The sequence below is a fragment of the Oncorhynchus tshawytscha genome, linkage group LG28 (assembly GCF_018296145.1).
Source record: "Oncorhynchus tshawytscha isolate Ot180627B linkage group LG28, Otsh_v2.0, whole genome shotgun sequence".
NCBI lineage: Eukaryota > Metazoa > Chordata > Actinopteri > Salmoniformes > Salmonidae > Oncorhynchus > Oncorhynchus tshawytscha.
The window spans coordinates 10,495,972-10,515,734 of record NC_056456.1 but is presented as its reverse complement, the minus strand read 5'-3'; the positions used below and the strand labels follow the sequence as shown (position 1 = coordinate 10,515,734).

The 19,763-nt window shown below is 44.4% G+C and overlaps 1 protein-coding gene across 4 annotated transcripts; it reads left to right on the top strand.

Annotated features, from left to right (window-relative positions):
- The first annotated feature begins 2,318 nt into the window (after positions 1-2,318).
- Positions 2,319-19,418, top strand: LOC112227340 (phosphatidylinositol 4-phosphate 5-kinase type-1 gamma). Of its 4 annotated transcripts, none has more exons than XM_042308263.1 (19): positions 2,319-3,004; positions 7,708-7,745; positions 7,916-8,011; positions 8,298-8,428; positions 8,627-8,744; positions 10,219-10,371; positions 11,383-11,682; positions 12,012-12,211; positions 12,357-12,440; positions 12,553-12,601; positions 13,204-13,288; positions 13,461-13,619; positions 13,827-13,956; positions 15,746-15,781; positions 15,889-15,972; positions 16,061-16,584; positions 17,644-17,718; positions 18,074-18,157; positions 18,262-19,418. In XM_042308263.1, the coding sequence occupies exons 1-17, from the start codon at positions 2,887-2,889 to the stop codon at positions 17,649-17,651; spliced, it is 2,313 nt and encodes a 770-aa protein (XP_042164197.1). In that variant the 5' UTR covers positions 2,319-2,886; the 3' UTR covers positions 17,652-17,718; positions 18,074-18,157; positions 18,262-19,418. The 4 variants fall into 4 exon arrangements, with proteins under 4 accessions (XP_042164197.1, XP_042164195.1, XP_042164199.1 ...); XM_042308261.1 differs by lacking the exon at positions 17,644-17,718 and adding an exon at positions 16,691-16,725; XM_042308262.1 differs by lacking the exons at positions 2,319-3,004; positions 17,644-17,718 and adding exons at positions 6,914-7,085; positions 16,691-16,725.
- The last annotated feature ends 345 nt before the right edge of the window (positions 19,419-19,763 follow it).

Here is a 19,763-nt window from a genome sequence, read left to right as displayed (position 1 = left end):
CTACACCATCACAATAAATCCATGTAATATAGCCTACACCATCACAATAAATCCATGTAATATATCACAATAAATCCATGTAATATACAGAACAATAAATCCATGTAATATAGCCTACACCATCACAATAAATCCATGTAATATAGCCTACACCATCACAATAAATCCATGTAATATAGCCTACACCATCACAATAAATCCCATGTATCCATGTAATATAGCCTACACCATCACAATAAATCCATGTAATATAGCCTTCACCATCACAATAAATCCATGTAATATAGCCTACACCATCACAATAAATCCATGTAATATAGCCTACACCATCACAATAAATCCATGTAATATAGCCTACCTACACCATCACAATAAATCCATGTAATATAGCCTACACCATCACAATAAATCCATGTAATATAGCCTACACCATCACAATAAATCCATGTAATATAGCCTACACCATCACAATAAATCCATGTAATATAGCCTACACCATCACAATAAATCCATGTAATATAGCCTACACCATCACAATAAATCCATGTAATATAGCCTACACCATCACAATAAATCCATGTAATATAGCCTACACCATCACAATAAATCCATGTAATATAGCCTACACCATCACAATAGATTCATTATTTATTTTTAGACAGGTCCAAAGAAACATGATTTGAAGAAAATGTTGTTTATTTCAGAAATTCAGAATTGTCCTAATGTTAGGCCCTGATCTGGCTATGCCATATTGCTGTGGGCTACACCAGTTCATTTAGCAGACAAGATTTGCTTAGAAATCCGTGGCATTACTTTATAGTATGAAGAATACAACTGAACACCGCTGAATAAAATAGAAAGGATATTTTCTTAAAACGATTTGAAGGAGTGTGCTCATACGGCTGTTCTGTGTTGAGTGGTTAACAAAGGAACAGGTCCTCCTATATGCTTCATTTAGTTATTTATGTATCTTTCATTGTGATACAAACAGTGGGCTATATGTTTTGATTTTTAATACATTCTAAGGTTGCATGATGTGACATTGATGTTGATTTTTTAAAAAGCTGCATGAAATACATGAGCTCTACTTATTTTTTTCTGCAGACTGCACAAACTTCATCAGTCTCTCATTCACAATTTGACAAGCACTTGATAATGCCTTGAATTTCCCGGCGGCATCCCCTTTGTGTGGCCGTGATGCCCCCTAAAAAAATCCATGCCTTTTGTGGCCAGTGGCCGGTGTGCCCTGAATATAATAATTATAATTCCCTTCTTCCGGCTGCGTGCTCAGAAGCACATCTCACTCACATGGCTCCCTCAGCTAAGCTCAATTCTTATTAGCCAATGCCTGTCTTTTACACAGGCTACAAGTGAAGACAGACACATCGGGGATGCAACTGAGTGTGTCCTTATCCAATTCTGAGGCATATATTGAAGATATTGGAAGAACTGTCCACATTTACTTTATGTCAGCCAAAAAGAGTAGGCCTAATAAACAGCAAAAACCACTAGCCTATGTCAATCTACTATCCCCCTAGTACAAAGGTGCATGAAATAAATGTTACAAACATAGTCTGGGACAGTCGTGGGATGCCAAATTAATACAAACACTCACATAAAAAAAAAACATTTAAAAGGCTGATGCAACAGATCAGAACGTTTAGCTTAAATGGTTGATTAACTATTAGGCTATTTCTTCAGATTATAAACGCAGCAATGCTCACACGACAGTAGACTCTGACACAAATGTTCCAAAATACAATCAATTAACGGGAAAACACCATTCTCAAAAATGACTGCAAATGCGTTTATGCCTGCAATGCTTTCATTATAATGGTGCATATTTATGGTGAAAATGAGCTTCCCCAAACTACACATGCGCTGCTTATACCAGTTAGGCTCTACACCTGTTGTAAAGTGGATTAATGTGCTCAATTTTAAGAAGTTATTTGGCAACTTTAGTGATACAAACCTTGCCAAAACATATAGGCCTATAGGATACGCTACATTACGTGTGCGACTATAATTTGAAAAAGTCGCAAAAAAAAGACTTGTTTCTTGCCTTACTGCCAACAAGCTGGGCATCATTCACAAGTGATAATTTATCATTCACGAGTGATTGGCTAATATAGTCACCCATCAGACTATTATTGATTTAATCCTGTCTTTACATATACTAAATAATAGGTAGGGGCAAGGAAAGGGACGGAAGAAAACGTGTTACATTGATGCTATTGACCCGGATAACTGGTTGCTGCGGAAAAGGAGGAAGTTCCACCTCAGAGAGGCCCAGCCCACGAGCTCCATCAGCAGCAGATGAATATGGACAGTGAACAGTTTGTTCTTTACTTGATATCTTTACTCTGTGTGTAACAGAATGTATCTTTATTTTCCAATTCGGAAAGGAAATCCTTCTTGCTCCTCAGTAGGCTACCCATCCCGACAACATTTAGTGGACAAACATACCCAATGAAATTACGAGTTGATTTCGCATAGACTGGATTTCTGTCATTCTAGCATGTCAACCGCAAGAGGAGAGAGAGAGAGAGAGAGAGATGCTCCAATGACATGCATGACAGACTCTCCTACGGGAATGACGCAGCCGCCGCTGTCATGCAACGCTGCTAGGTTTATAAGGAGCGAGACGAGCAGTTGCCTAGGTTATAGCGGTAGTATATCCGACAAGGCAACACCAATAGGCTATTGTTTGTATTCATTGGCGTACAATTACCACGATGAAAATAAGAGTGGCGTTGAAGAAATGCCGATGAGGCCACGTATATAGCCTATTCAACGTGATGTCAGAGTGCCCTGTAGGCTACATTTCGCATTTGCCCTTGCATCAACAAAGGACATTATATCGCGACGCTTATCCTGGAATTGTAAATGGATGAGACTGCGCCAGCGGGGGAGGCCGGGGGAGGCATGCCCACATCGGAGGCGGGTAGATCGGACCAGATGGATACGGCCGGCCTCTCTCTCAAGCTGCATTCTGGAGACATGGGTTCGTATGTCTGGGCTTTATTATGACACTAGTTTAATTGACTAAAGACATTTGCATGAGAGATTGTTCAGATGAGCTAAACTGTCAGGAGAGCGCTGGCAACGTTCGACGGGGAGTATAAGGGTTCATTCAGGTTTTGGTCCAGCTGTCAATTATGGTTTGTCTCAGTAGACTAAATTATCTGGCAGTTTCCAGGCCCAAGAAATGATTTATGGTAATAGGCTTATAACTAACCAAGATGGTCATCCTGCTATTTCTAAAGACAAGGACAAGCTGCCAGCAACCACCAAAAGCAAAAGCCTAATTAATTAATGCAGACATTGAGCATTCAGAAGCTGACCTAGTCCTGATTAAAATGTACAGCATGCATTAGTTGGTAGGCAATGTCCAGGGCCTGACTATGTGAAACAGGTCAAGACAAACTGTCTAGTTCGGAACCCAATTAAAGGTCATGTCTGCCAGTCTGTGGCATCAGATCATGGTCAATTTGTATCAAAAGGAGAGGGATTCGGGCCTCCACCGTCAAGCTCATGATTGTATAAGTTTGTGATTTGCAGAGAGGGAGTGTCTGTCTGTCTGTCTGTCTGTCTGTCTGTGTAACAGACTATCTATATGATTCTTTGATCGTCATCTCCACTATCTTATTTAATCGTGGGATGTCGATTAAGGCAGCCCGCCTCACCGCGGAAGACACATTTCAGTTGGATGCATTCAGTAGTACAACTGACTAGGTATCCTCCCTTTTCCCTTTAGAGATCAAACTAGGCCAATGTCTTTGTCACATACAAGTGTTACAATTAAAGATGAAACACCAGGAAGCAGATAGAAACTTAATACATGGCGTTGAATTATAAATTAACAAAAATGCCCTGAGCCTCTCTGCCTCAGCTTTACCTGAGTGTACATTGAATGACCAGGAGAACAGACTATATAGAGTGTATAGGCAACAGCGCCACAGTTTAGCCTATATTAAAATAATCCTTGAATATAGGAAGAACACCTTGTACCAGATATGTATGTAAGCGAACGCGCAATTGTAATGGAAGAACAGAAAACTGTCTTAGTCCTTCATTGTAATTCTAGTCTGTTACAGGATGTCTATTACAGAACCCAGAACCAAATCTCTCACGTGCGCTGGCCAGCTACTCAGTTTTTGATTCTGTCACAATAGACTATTGCATAGTTCCACTGCTATTACTCTGGTATAACAGCAGTATAATGTAAGCGGCCTTTATTTAAAGATGATAAGACAAGAGTCTGAGGTGAACTGGAAGCAGTATGTGTGTATGTGTTACAGATTGATAGTTTGGTTCATGTTAAACCAAACCATCAAGCTGTACTCCATCTTCTGTGCTTCCTGTCAGCGAAGCTGTTCAAGCAGAGTTGAACACTGCACATACACACACTTGTGCTTTCCTCCTTTGTCAAACCAAGTATGAGGGAATGAACAGTACGGAGTAGGAATGAATGAACAGTGAATTTCAATACCATGGCAGATTCCCTATTGCACATGGAGTACATGGAAATTGAATGGGCAACAGGGGTGTTTGTGTTCGTAGTTGACACACACATTTGATTTGTACAACATAATTGACTGGTTTTCTTAGCAGCTCTTCTTGCAGTCATTTCCCTATTGAATTTTTACAGTTTCCCATCTGTAGAGAAGCAGCAACTCCCCCAACGCGCACGCACACACACACACACACACACACACACACACACACACACACACACACACACACACACACACACACACACACACACACACACACACACACACACACACACACACACACACACACACACACACAGAGTAGCAGACCATTATCTGCTGTAATCTGCTTATCAGCAGCACTTAGACTAGTGATGGCGCTAGAGACTGGCATCTGGTACAATCCTCATCCAGCAGACCTCTAGCCCCTCTCTTCCTCTCTCTTCTATTTCTCTTCTATTTTTAGTCGCTTTTCTCTTTCTCTCCTCTTTTCTCTCTCTATTAACCGTCCCACCCCTTTGCCCTCAGAACGGCCCTCAGAACAACCTCCATTCGTCGGGGCTTGGACTTTACAAGATGTTGAAAGTGTTCCACAGGGATGCTGGCCCATGTTAACTCCAATGCTTCCCACAGTTGTGTCAAGTTGGCTGGATGTCCATTGGGTGGTGGACCATTCTTGATACACACAGGAAACTGTTGAGCGTGAAAAACCCAGATGCGTTGCAGTTCTTCACACAAACCGGTGCACCTGGCACCTACTACCACACCCTGTTCAAAGGCACATCAATCTTTTTGTCTTGCTCATTCAGTCTCTGAATAGCACACATACACAATCCATGTCTCAATTGTCTCAAGGCTTAAATATCCTTCTTTAACCTGTCTCCTCCCCTTCATCTACACTGATTGAAGTGGATTTAACAAGTGACATCAATAAGGGACCATAGCTTTCACCTGGAGTCACCTGGTCAGTCTGTCATGGAAAGAGCAGGTGTTTTTAAGGTTTTGTATACTCAGTTTACATTGCTATCTGAGCAGTCTGATTTCTCTTACTAAGTGTTGGCACCAGCCCAAAACTGCACCTGCTCAAGCCTGAGGGAAATTGTCTCAAATCTCCTACGTTGGAAATGAGGGATGTGTGTGTGTGCCTGGGAGCACACTTGTGTGTACAGCATCGTGTGCACGTGCGCGTGTGTGCACGCTTGCAAGTAACAGTTCTATCCCCTAGTCGGCAGTGTTGTGCTATTAGACAGTCTTACACAACACTTGTTAACGTCTCAATAACACACGCCATCAGTCGGCCATCTTCTGAGCTGACCAGTGAGAGGCCTAATCCTCTTCCTACCATAAAACCCACACATGCCGAACAGTCTAATGGCTACAAATTCCAACGCAGTCCCTGGAAATGTCGACTCCTCTGGAAACCCAATCAGTCATTTTATGATCTGAAACCTTCTGTCTTTTCAGTCTATATTGCAAAATGAACTGTTGAGCGTATAAGGATGCCAGTGTCTTAGGCACTGACCCACATTTCTCGCTTTGCTCCTGACTAACCGAGTGAGGAACGAGACTTGGAAGCATGGCTAGTAGTAGTGTACTGTGTAGTAATAGTTGTCCTTTGAGGATAGCTCCACAGCGTACTATGACTGGCCTCAATCCTACAGCACAATTTCCCTTACTACCTGAGTGTTCGATTCTGAAGGTTTTGTTTGAGTGTTCAATTCTGTTTGTGTTCCATCCGAGTGCTCCTCCATCTGAGCGTCCCGTCTTTCCGTCTGTTCCGTCCGTGTGCTCGTTCTCCGTTTTCTGTCTCGGGATTGTCCTGAGAGTTATGTCTGTCTGAATGTTCCGTCCTGAGGGGTTTTTTCCCCCTCAGTGTTCTGTACACACGTTTCGTGTCCGAGTGTTCTTTCTACCTCAGTGTTGAGTGTTACCTCTGTTGAGTGTTTTGTCTGTCTGAGCGTTCCGTCTGGGTTCGAGTCTGTGTGTTCTATCTTTCTAAATGTTCCTCATATATAATTAGGAGTTAGAACTTTGCGTGACTGGCAAACTCCTGCCAAAAAGACCCTGCTAGCAAGACAACCTTCCAGAAGCTGCTCTGTTGTCTGATGGCCATTAGCCCAGTGTCATTGCTAGACCTTTAGGTCGATGACTAACGAGATTGGGTCGGCTCTAGTGTGTCCCATTGTTTCGTCTCTGGTGTGTGTGTCTATCTGTCCTTCTCTCACACTCATCTGTAAGTCTCTCTCTTTCTTTTCACGGGCCAACTTCCTGGCGCTGGTTGTTCCGGCGGCTGGCACCCCTCTTAATCCTGCACTCTGATTGGCTGCTCACTGCTCAGGGCATCCGGTCTCCTGGGAGACGGTGGTGGTGTCAACCAATGACAGGAGAGTTCAGATTAGAGAGCCTGTCGATCCTAAAGAGTCACCTTCCCAGGAGAGATCTGCTCTAGAAATAGATTATATATACATTAAATGCAGACACAAACTACCGTCAGGTCTGAGTTTTGGGGTGTTTTGGTATTTTTGTGTGTTTTTGGTGGCTATAACTGGAGTAGCGTTGCACGTTCAGGCTCGAGTGACAAAGAGTTGGGTGAGACATTCAATATGTTTACGCATACTCAGGGTGTTAAAGATATGAATATATGTAGAACCAGAATTGTTTCCTGGGTTGTGTCTGGCAGTGCTTGTGTACATATCCATGAAGGATTAGCCTCCATCTACTACCGTGGATATTCTGATTGAATTTGTTATTTTAATCCTGGGCATCGGTGTTGGTTAACTACACTCTGCTGCATTGTATTTCTACGTCTGTAATGCTATTTGAGCCGAGAACCAGGTGTAAAGAATCCAAGCGCAGCATAAGGCATTTGATGGATAGGTCCGTTTGTGTGTGTGTGTGTGTGTGTGTCAGTAATGTCAGTATGTGTCGTGGATGGTGTCCAAGATGGTGATAGTAGACAAGCTCCGGTTGGGCCATCTTCACTACCCCACTGATACTTTCCAGAGGGAATACACCTTTTAATAGTCGTGTAGATACAGTGCATGAACACTGATGTGTGTAGCTTTGGTTTCAGTCTTTTAGTACACTGCTGGCAATAACCGGTGCATACTTTGCCCTGGAACCCTTTTCCCTGGTTCCTGCATGTGTCTCACAATTAGGCCTAAGTCATGCATTGATGTTCTCTCCTGCTGTCTTCTCTGTTCTTCAACAGAAGACGCTGGTCCTAGGAGGGCTACAATAACAAGCGAGGTGAGGGCTAGTTACACACACACACACACACACACACACACACACACACACACACACACACACACACACACACACACACTACATACACCTAAAATGACATTGTTTTATGCAGTAAAGCGTGCACTGCAGTGCAAGTAACCCACAAATAAAACCCCCCTTTTCTCCCTCAGATGCCGTCCCCCACAGCTCAGGGTCTAGGCCCAGGTCAGGAGAAGAAGATTGGCCACAGGAGAGTAGACGCCTCTGGAGAGACCACCTACAAGAAGGTACACTACTCCTTTCCTCTTCTGCATCCCTTTCTCTCCTCCCTCCCTCCCTCATCCTCCCATTCTGCTTCTCTTCCCTTTCTGCCCTCTCCTTTGTTTTATACCTGTTTTCCCTCTCTTCTTGTCTTTACCTCTCTGTTTTCCTCCTCTCCCCTGACCTTTCTGCACTTCTTTTACTTCTCCTATCTCACTTGTCCTCCTTTCATCCTCTTCCTCCCTCATGTTCGTTTTCATGGCTCTATTTAAGTGACTTGGGGTTTGTAACCGGACTGCCTGTGCCCTACAGACCACGTCCTCTGCCCTGAAAGGTGCCATCCAGCTGGGCATCGGCTACACGGTGGGCAACCTGAGCTCCAAGCCAGAGAGAGATGTCCTCATGCAGGACTTCTATGTGGTGGAGAGCATTTTCTTCCCCAGGTGTGTTTCTGATTGTGTATGGATGGCAGATGTGTTTGTAAATGGGGAGGGGGGGGGTTTGTGTGTGTGTGTGTGTGTGTGCATAGACACTTAAAACACCTCCAATGTGAAGTGCTCTCTAGTACGATGCCCCGTTCTCTCTCCTGTCTTTCTCTCTTTCTGGCTCCCAACCCCATATTCTCTCCCTCTTCTCACCAGTGAGGGTAGTAACCTGACTCCTGCACATCACTACCCAGACTTCAGGTTTAAGACCTACGCCCCAGTGGCCTTCCGCTACTTCAGAGAGCTGTTTGGGATCCGACCCGATGACTACCTGGTGAGAGACAGGAACCATAGTGAAAACACTACAGATAGTCTTGTTAATATCTAGGTTAAATGTAGTATCCTACATCAGGTGATTATTTGCACAACATGACATCATTTGGATTTTTCAAGGAAGCATATGCCCCTGGCCACACACACACTGGAATGCATATTTCATTTGACCTTTCTTTAACTAGGCAAGTCAGTGAAGGTGCAGGAGAGATATGCACCGATTGATTAACACACAGGCGGACACACACACACACCCTGACACACATCCTGTAAAGACGTGCACATGCACACGTGCACACAGCCAGTCACTCCAATAACCTCACACTACCTGCACCAGATGGAGATTAGAGTACTAAGACTTTCTTTGTAAAGCTCCAAGCTGATAACAGTAGACACTCCGTTATAGTCTAGGCCAAGCAAAGTTGGAGTGTCTGTTTCTATGCGTTTCTATGTACATGCATGGTTTTACAATGGCAGGAAAATAGAATATTTGACTCACTGTATTAATCCAGCATGAGGAATCCATTCCGCGACATTCGTAGTTGTTCTCAGAAAAAGAGAAGAGTGCGGGGGTATGTAATTCTCCTCAGTGTGTAGGGACAGAGGATCTTCAATCTCTCCCCTTAAGCCTGTTCAAGTCCCTGTGTTTATCTAGCCTTCCAGACTCCACTTCAGGGAGCTGTAGAAACCCTATAAAGTGTCTCATGAAGGACCATCTAAAGCACCCTATAAAGTGTCTCATGAAGGACCATCTAAAGCACCCTATAAAGTGTCTCATGAAGGTCCATCTAAAGCACCCTATAAAGTGTCTCATGAAGGACCATCTAAAGCACCCTATAAAGTGTCTCATGAAGGACCATCTAAAGCACCCTATAAAGTGTCTCATGAAGGACCATCTAAACCTATAAAGTGTCTCATGAAGGACCATCTAAAGCACCCTATAAAGTGTCTCATGAAGGACCATCTAAAGCACCCTATAAAGTGTCTCATGAAGGACCATCTAAAGCACCCTATAAAGTGTCTCATGAAGGACCATCTAAAGCACCCTATAAAGTGTCTCATGAAGGACCATCTAAAGCACCCTATAAAGTGTCTCATGAAGGACCATCTAAAGCACCCTATAAAGTGTCTCATGAAGGACCATCTAAAGCACCCTATAAAGTGTCTCATGAAGGACCATCTAAAGCACCCTATAAAGTGTCTCATGAAGGACCATCTAAAGCACCCTATAAAGTGTCTCATGAAGGACCATCTAAAGCACCCTATAAAGTGTCTCATGAAGGACCATCTAAAGCACCCTATAAAGTGTCTCATGAAGGACCATCTAAAGCACCCTATAAAGTGTCTCATGAAGGACCATCTAAAGCACCCTATAAAGTGCCCTATGTGAGCCTCTCCAGTGTTGGTGCCATTTTATATGGTATCTCTACGGCCCACTGATGTATCCTGTGTATATATCTGTGCTTTCTCTTCAGTACTCTCTATGTAATGAGCCCCTAATCGAGCTGTCCAATCCCGGTGCCAGCGGCTCCATATTCTACGTAACCAGGGACGACGAGTTCATCATCAAAACAGTCAATGCCAAGGAGGCGGAGTTTCTGCAGAAACTACTTCCGGGATACTACATGGTCAGTATGTCACAAGCCCCTCCTTCATTCCAATGAAAGTGTGTGTGTGCGTGTGTGTTGGCCACATCTTAGCCCCCGCGGGTTAACCTATGTTCAGCTATGACACCAGGAGGGACTGCCGTGGGCTAAGCACATCACTAAGAAACGTCATGCGCCTTAGTAGACACGCGGCCAGAGGTTTTAAGTCCAGCCGACTCACGTCTGTCAGGTGTCTTGGACAGGAGCCAGGAGTTAGGGTCACTGCAGGCAGCATCTGCAAAGGCATGCCTTCTTAATGTTATTATAATAACGTTTTCATAGCGTATAGCAAGTTATTCAATAAGGCTTTTGTACAGTGTTCATGTTTTTCTATCAATGTATGGCTTAAGGAACATTCATTTCCCAGGCAATTATTAGTTCTACAAATGTTTTAAGGGGAAATATTTAACTAGTCGGACTGACATGTCTAAAATCCACTGGATTGTTAGTAATTGATTTTATGTCCTACTTGTTAGCAATTGATGTCATTCTTCAATTACACAAACTCCAAAGCAAATCAAGGGGAGAAAAATAGGTTTATTTGAGAAAGACAAATCAAGATGTTATGCTGGGAGGCAGATGTTCAGTCTCCCCTGTCCTCAGCTTTTCTCCCCGGATGCCATTTATAACCCCCTACCCTAGCCTGGGGTTGACCCAGGCCAATGGCCAAATAACAAGTATCCTGCTCCCGACACAATATACAGACCAATGAAAACATGGCACACGTAGCTCTGAGTTCAGGAGTGACATTCCACAGATTCTAAACAGATGTTGAACTGAAAACCAACTCCTATTGATCGTTAACTCTAGTCCTCTTGTCCTCTCCTCCTCCACGTTGTGTATTTATCTTCAACATATTCTTATATACTCAATATGATGGCACCATATCATTTCCCATTGTTGCATGTAAAGAACACTTTAATAGGCACAGAATGATACTTTTCTCACTCTCCTCCTTCCTCTTCTCCCATCTTCCTCTCCTCCTCTCTCTAGAATCTGAATCAGAACCCGAGGACCCTGCTTCCTAAGTTCTTTGGTCTCTACTGCGTCCAGTCTGGGGGTAAAAACATCCGTATCGTGGTCATGAACAATGTGTTACCGCGCGCCGTACGCATGCACCTCAAGTTTGACCTGAAGGGCTCCACGTATAAACGGCGTGCGTCGAAGAAAGAGAGGGAGAAATCGAATCCCACCTTTAAAGATCTGGACTTTATAGCAGATGTACCGGAAGGACTGACCCTGGATCAGGATACATACAGCGCCCTGCTAAAGACCCTACAGAGAGACTGTCTGGTGAGAGAGGGAGGAGAGGATGAGGAGCAGGGATATGAGGAGAGGGTGGGGGGGGATAATACATACAGAGCTTTGGTCAAGACCCTCCCTGTCTGGTGAGAGAGGGAGGAGGGGAGGAGAAGGGGAGGGAGGAGAGGGGAAGGAGAGGAGGGTGGTTTAGGATGGGCTTACAGGGGGAAACCCAAAAGAGAAACTGGCCTAGAGAGGAGGAGAGATTAGACGTGGACGGAAGGGGAGGATGAAAGCCATTATGACCTGTGTGTCTGTGCTGTCTGGTAGATCCTCCGATCATTCATTCTGACCTTCATTCTCTGTCTGTGGTACTCCAGGTGCTCGAGAGCTTTAAGATCATGGACTACAGTCTACTGCTGGGGGTCCATAACCTGGGCCTGGCTGTGAGAGAGTCCCAGGGCTCACCAGCAGGGGGCGATGAAAAGAAGCCTCAGGCCCAGAGAGCCCTCTATTCTACTGCCATGGAGTCTATACAGGGAGGGAAGGCTTGTAGAGACACATTAGACCACGATGCTACGTGAGTTACTGAGCTGACACACACACACACACACACACACACACACACACACACACACACACACACACACACACACACACACGGTATCTTGGAGTCCTCTCCCACTAAATGAGATTTCTCTCTCTCTCTCTCTCTCTCTCTCCAGGATGGGTGGTATTCCTGCTGTGGATGGTAAAGGAGAGCGTCTCCTTCTCTTTATTGGAATTATCGACATCCTGCAGTCCTACAGGTCAATTTCACCAAATCACTCATTGAGTTACTACTGATGTCCTGCTAATCAAAAGGACCAGTACTAATTTAATGATGTATGAATTACTGAGTTATTTTTTCTTGCCCTGCAGGCTAATCAAGAAACTGGAGCACTCGTGGAAGTCTCTGATCAGTGACGGGGTGAGTCCAGTTGCAGGTTGCCGTTTATTGTCATGAGTCTTACCTTGGAGGCAGAACTGAGCGATTTCTGTTAGATGGGCCAGCTGCAAAGTCAAAATTGTCTATATCAAGAAAAAAAATCATAAAAACAAAAATGAGCTTTTCTTTTCTTCATTTAAGGCATTAGGGTTAGCAGTGTGGTTAAGGTCAGGATTAGGTTTAAAATCAGATTTTATGACATAGTGGCTGTGCCAGCTGGTGACTACTCTACAGAGGTGCCTCCAGGGCAAGATTTATGACAACAAATGCCAACCTGCAGTCCAGTCCTCCAGCTTACACAGGCCCGGTGACGAGCTGCTCTACACACAGCTGCATAATTCAACACAGACAGTCAACAGCATATAGACAGACAAAGTGTCCTTAAACCTTTAAGGGCTAACCTATGGATGGAACATTAGTCTGATACTGAGAATGGCTAGTAGGTTATTATTTTAGAACTAGACGTTTTAAAAAGGTGACATGGACTAACTCTCCCATTTCAATAATTCCCTATGCCCGACTGTACAGATGTGTTTGATGGTTTGTTTGCTGAGATGGTTTCCCCTTCTCTCTATCTCTCTCAGGACACAGTGTCTGTCCACAGGCCCAGTTTCTATGCAGACAGGTTCTACAAGTTCTGCAGCACCACTGTCTTTAGAAAGAGCTGCTGTGAGTAGGAGACACATTACACCACCTTGCGACGAGCGTTTTATTTGATATTTCAGCTCACAAACAATTTCGAGATTGAGTCATCGATTCATCGAGTTTGCCCCTTGACTGCGTTCTCTTTTCTCTCTCGTCCATCTCCACCCTCTTTTTCTTGCCTCTCCTTCCCCTTCAGCCCTGAGGTCTTCTCCCTCCAAGAGAGGGCGGGGGGGGGCTCTGCCCGCACCCAAAAACAGTGTCCAAACACAGCTTTCCGTAGAGAGAGAGGAGAACCAGGAGAACGAAGACCTGCACCTCAGAGGGGCTCGTGGCTTCCCTCTGCTGGAGGAGGACGGTAAGACGGTTACCACACTCCATATCCATACAGAGGCTGACCTAAGGAAACTGTCTCTCCTGTTTGAGCCAAAATGGCCGACAAGCATTTGAGGACCAATAGCTTTTTTTCCCCACACGGCTATTTGGGTGAAGTGTCATGCTGTGGTGGTAGATTACTAATACTCTATCACAATCAATTCTCTCTCTCTCTCTTCTCTCCTCTCAGGTCTGAGAGAGCATCCCCACACTCCTCCGTCTTTTGAGGATGCGACCACAGCATCCATCGCTACCACGCTCTCTTCAAACAACTCTCTCCCTACCACACCCTTTGATACACCAGAACACCCACGCTTCAGGTACACACACACACACACACACACACACACACACTAGAGAACGACCGCAGCAGCAGCAAGCTAGCTCATTCTCTAACGGAAAGGTGCAGGATTCCGAAGTAAGTGTATTGACACAGTGACCAAAATCGAACTCCTGTTGCAAATGTTAAATCAAATCGAAATGTGTTTTATTGGTCGCATACACATACAGTTGAAGTCGGAAGTTTACATACACTTAGGTTGGAGTCATTCAAACTCGCTTCTCAACCACTCCACAAATGTCTTGTTAACTAACTATAGTTTTGGCAAGTTGGTTAGGACATCTACGTTGTGCATGACACAAGTAATTTTTCCATCAATTGTTTACAGACAGATTATTTAATTTATAATTCACAGTATCACAATTCCAGTGGGTCAGAAGTTTACATACACTAAATTGACTGTGCCTTTAAACAGCTTGGAAAATTCCAGAAAATTCTGTCATGGCTTTAGAAACTTCTGTTAGGCTAATTGACATCATTTGGGTCAATTGGAGGCGTACCTGTGGATGTATTTCAAGGCCTACCTTCAAACTCAGTGCCTCTTTGCTAGACATCATGGGAAAATCAAAAGAAATTGTAGACCTCTACAAGTCTGGTTCATCTTTGGGAGCAATTTCCAAAAGCCTGATGGTACCACGTTCATCTGTACAAACAATAGTTCGCAAGTATAAACGCCATGGGACCAATCTCCTAAAGATGAACGTACTTTGGTGCAAAAAGTGCAAATCTATCCCTGAACAACAGCAAAGGACCTTGTGAAGATGCTGGAGGAAACAGGTACAAAAGTATCTATATCCACAGTAAAATGAGTCCTGTATCGACATAACCTGAAAGGCCCCTCAGCAAGGAAGAAGCCACTGCTCCAAAACCGCCATAAAAAAGCCAGACTATGGTTTGCAACTGCACATGGGGAGAAATATCGTACTTTTTGTAGAAATGTCCTCTGGTCTGATGAAACAAAAATAGAACTGTTTGGCCATGATGACCATCGTTATGTTTGGAGGAAAAAGAGGGAGGCTTGCAAGCCGGAGAACAACCCCCCAACCGTGAAGCACAGGGGTGGCAGCATCATGTTGTGGGGGTGCTATGCTGGGGTGCTATGCTGTATTTGACTGGTGCACTTCACAAAATAGATGGCATCATGAGGTAGGAAAATTATGTGGATATATTGAAGCAACATCTCAAGACATCAGTCACATTGTCAGTGATGTGTACAACCAGGAACTTGAAGCTTTTCACCTTTTCAGCTGTGGCCCCCATCGATGTGGATAGGGGCGTGCTCCCTCTGCTGTCTCCTGAAGGCCATGATCAGCTCTTTCATTTTGATGACGTTGATGGAGAGGTTATTTTCCTGGCCCTCACCTCCTCCCTGTATACTGTCTCGTCATTGTTGGTAATCATGCCTACCACTGTTGTGTTGTCTGCAAACTTGAATGAATTAGTTGAGTTAATTCACAAATTCACGAATAATAATGCTTGTGTCGAGGTGCCCGGACATTCATGCAATAAGCAAGCTAGCTAAGCAGATGGCTATGTGACCTGTTAGCAAAGATTATGTAGTGTTAGCTAGCTGTTTGATTTGAAAATGGATGCATTAATGCATACATGACTGTCTCTGGGAAATGTTGTCATCAAAATGTTCACATTTTATTATATTGGCCTAAAATATCGGTATCATCATCGGCCCTAAATGTTTTATTTTTTTTCTTAAACACACACACGCACGCTCCTACAGATACACACTCACCTGTCCCTGTTCTACCCCACAGGAGGCCAACCCACTCTCCACGGGACCGTGACGGGAGGTAAGCAGTCTTATTTTATACCCTTTCAATCTAACACATCTCTTCTCATCTGACCATTCTGACTCTAATCGATGGTCCGATGTCACTTCCTGTGCTGTCCCATGTAGTTTCAGGCCACAGCAGGAAGTAGTGGCGGTGCACGAGCAGACCATCACTGTAGCTGTAGAGGTGAAGAGGGAACCTACAACCAGGTACACACACACACACACACAAGAACGCACACACACACACACGTATGTTATCAACTGTCTGACAGCGGTGTTTCTATCTCTGTCACAGTGTGGTTCCAGAGGACCTTCAGGACTCTAAAGCAACAGAGGAGGAAGTCATCACACAGACCACAGCTGCTTCCCCAACTTCCTCTACACCTCCTTCAACCCCTCCTCCCTCCTCCGCCCCTCCATCCTCCACTACTCCCTGCTCAGTCCCACTAGCCTCCACTCTCCCTCGCTCCCTTCCTCCCTCAGTCCCTTCCTCTTCTGCCCCTCACCCTCACTCTAACTCCACTCTCCCTTCTTCTTCCACTCGTCCTTTCTCCACCAATCAATCATCAGCTCACATCGCCTCCACCCTTCCACCCTCTGCAGTCCCTCCAGCCTCCAACTCGCCCTCTTCCACCACTCCCGCCTCCACCCTTCCCTCCCCCCCCATTCTTCCCCCTCCTTCCAAGCACCCCTCCCTCCTCTCTCCCTCCGAGTCCCCAGGTGACAGCAGAACGCTTTTCGTCCAATCATCTGTCTGTCACCTCATCCGTCAGCCACAACTCACTGGAGGGGGAGGTGCCAGTCTCAGACATCTACTTTGTAAGTCGTGGGTGTGCGCGCGTGTGCGCGTGTGTGTAACAGTCTTCAGCGTGTGAGTGTAGCTCTGAAGCTCTTGTGGTTTACTGGGGTTTTGGATTTCTTACAGTCGGGCAGTAAGGACAGCGTGGTTGATCTATGAGGGTGAGGGTTGGTGTAGTTTGCTGTCATTGATCATTAATCACAAAGTGTGGCTTGAAAGCATGTGGCAATGTCGGTTACTCTCCCTGCAATAAAGAGGTTGGATTGAACCCTGAGACACCACATGCCTGATAACAAACATTCCGCTGAAATAGCAACTGGGAAAGAGAACAGTATACAGTGCTAAAAGTCTCTTTTGTGTTGTGTCGTGTGGATTGCATGTTGGCTTGTGTGTTGCTCATGCCTGGCTGATCCATATTAATCCAGTCATGTGATTCCTTCTTATAATCCCCCAGTCATATCATGATGGGTTGTCAACAGCAATCTGGCCTGGTGGTTCATTCAACATTATGTTCTTTCGTCATCCATTTTGAATATGTATTATTCCATTCTCCTCCACATTTTCACTCTCTTTTTCCTCTCTCTCTCCACTGTCCCACCCCACCCATGTTGTCACAACATCCTTCTGTCCATCTCTCTCTCCCTCTCTCTCTCCACTGTCCCACCCCACCCATGTTGTCACAACATCCTTCTGTCCATCTCTCTCTCCCTCTCTCTCTCCACTGTCCCACCCCACCCATGTTGTCACAACATCCTTCTGTCCATCTCTCTCCCTCTCTCTCTCCACTGTCCCACCCCACCCATGTTGTCACAACATCCTTCTGTCCATCTCTCTCTCCCTCTCTCTCTCCACTGTCCCACCCCACCCATGTTGTCACAACATCCTTCTGTCCATCTCTCTCTCCCTCTCTCTCTCTCTCTCTCTCTCTATGTGTCTGTCTCTCTTGCTCTCTCCATTCTCCCTCTTTTTCTCTTACTTCCTTTTCCATTTCTCTTCATCTACCCCCCTGTCCTTACCCGTGTGTGCATGTGTGTGTGTCTGTGTGTCTTTGTGTATGCACGTGTTTTGTGTATTATCAGTATGCTGATGGGAGGTATTGGGTGTACTCCCCAATTCTGGGTCGTAAGAAGCTCAACTCAAGCTCTAGCTGCAATGTAAGTCACGGCTGCTGGTTGCACAAGCCATAGTCCGTCGTAGTGTAATGTCAAGTGGTGTAGACTGGTGTCGGCTTCCTTCCCCTGATTCTGAGCTTCTAGAACCCATCTGAAATCACCCCCTAACATAGCCGCTTAGGCACTTTGTGTAACTTAGATCGGAAAGGATCGGACAAGTGTGAGACAAAATGGCAAAACAACTAAACAATTAACACCCAACATAGGGCTAGAAGACCTATTTAGGACTTGTGGAAGGTCTTCCTCCCTAAATGTACTTTTCTCTCTCTTCCTCCGGTTTCTGCGAATGCTGACCTGTGTGTCTGCTGCCCCTGCTGGTTGGGTGGTGTAACAACAGAATCAGGAGGACAGGAGCTGGGTGTACTCTCCTCTGCACTACGGCTCAGAGTCCAGACCTGGCTCTGACGGGGAGAGCGAGACAGTAAGTGTGCACTTCGTCCATACCCCTACAGAGAAGTTTCCTTCACTCATACCCTAACTCTAACTCGCCCTCTCACTCAAATGTATCTTTCTTTTTCTCAACAGTAAGTTGAGTGGAGTCTCCAATGTAAGCGAATCACTTTGAGAGGTTTGAAGACTACAGACAGACGCTGTGATGCTTTGCGACACTCCGGGAAGCTCTATGAAGCTTCTACGGCATTGTGTAACCCTTTGTGGCCCAATCTGCATGTGAAGGCTTGTTTTACCCACATGGATGGAGAAGGATTCTGTGGGGAAACTTAATAAAATGTTATTTCTCTGCTTTGGCAACACCTTCCAAACACACACGCACGCTAACACACACGTCTTCACACTCACACACCCTAACATTGTCCTATATAAGTATGCAACAATAATGTGCCCTTTGCCGCAAAATCAACTCATAAACATGAAAGTATGCATAATCTTCAATGGGAGTATTTTGAATAAAACCATATTGCAACCATTTCTAAACATCAGCTAAGGCTGCCCAGAGAGACTATCGTAATAGTACTTTAGTTGGTTTTGTTGTGTTAAGAATGATATTTGTCTTTTGTTAACTGTGCTGTAATATCACAAATGGAATATCATGGGTTATATTGTCTTGGTCAGGTTTTTGACTCCTATGGTTAAATGTTGGAGAGTTTTGTCTTTTTATGAAGCAGAACTTTTTTTTTCTCAAGTTGTTTATAATGTTTTGTGGTGTTCACTGGTCTGATGGTGGTGGTTTCAAATTCAGCTCAATCAATAATGTAAGTTGAGAATCGTGAACATTTCTGTCTGGAATTGTGCTGTGCTCCGTGTTCTCACAGGGCATACTGAAGTCTTCACAATGGTCATGAAAACCTGAACATTTTATTTCATTATTAGCCCTCTAAAACTATCATTTTGTAAATGTTTTTTTTTTTAAATCAGATCTTTGTCATTGTTTTACATTTAAATGTTACATTTGAGTAATTTAGCAGAAGCTCTTATCCAGAGCAACCTACAGTTAGTTAGTGCATTCATGTTAAGATAGCTAGGTGGGACAATCGCATATCATATGCATAGTAAGGACACATTTCCTCAATAAGGGAGGGGGGGGGGTCAAGCGGTCAGTTTATTTATTTGTTGAATTATTTGTTTCCTCTATTGCTGGGGAATGTTTTTGTTTTTTGTTGAAATATACTGAACAAATGTGATATAAGATCATATAAATGTGTTATTATTGCCTTACTGAGAAATATTCCCCTGGTCAGTTTCCTTTAAAAAAAAATAATTTTGATCAAATGGGCCAGGGTAGGTGTAATATAAAATATGGTAATATATGCCATTTAGCAGACGCTTTAATCCTAAACGAATCACAGTCATGCATGCATCCATTTTTACCGATGGGTGGCTCCAGCGGGAATCAAACCCACCACCCTTGGAGTTGCAAGCGACTGAGCCACACACAGGACCAACACAGTGTGTTTGAACTTCAGCGTAACTTTCAAAAATAATAATATAATTATCATTATTGTTAAAATACTAAATTATAAGAGGTCCATACACTCCTCAGTAGTTCTATAATGTCATTCTTCAGCATC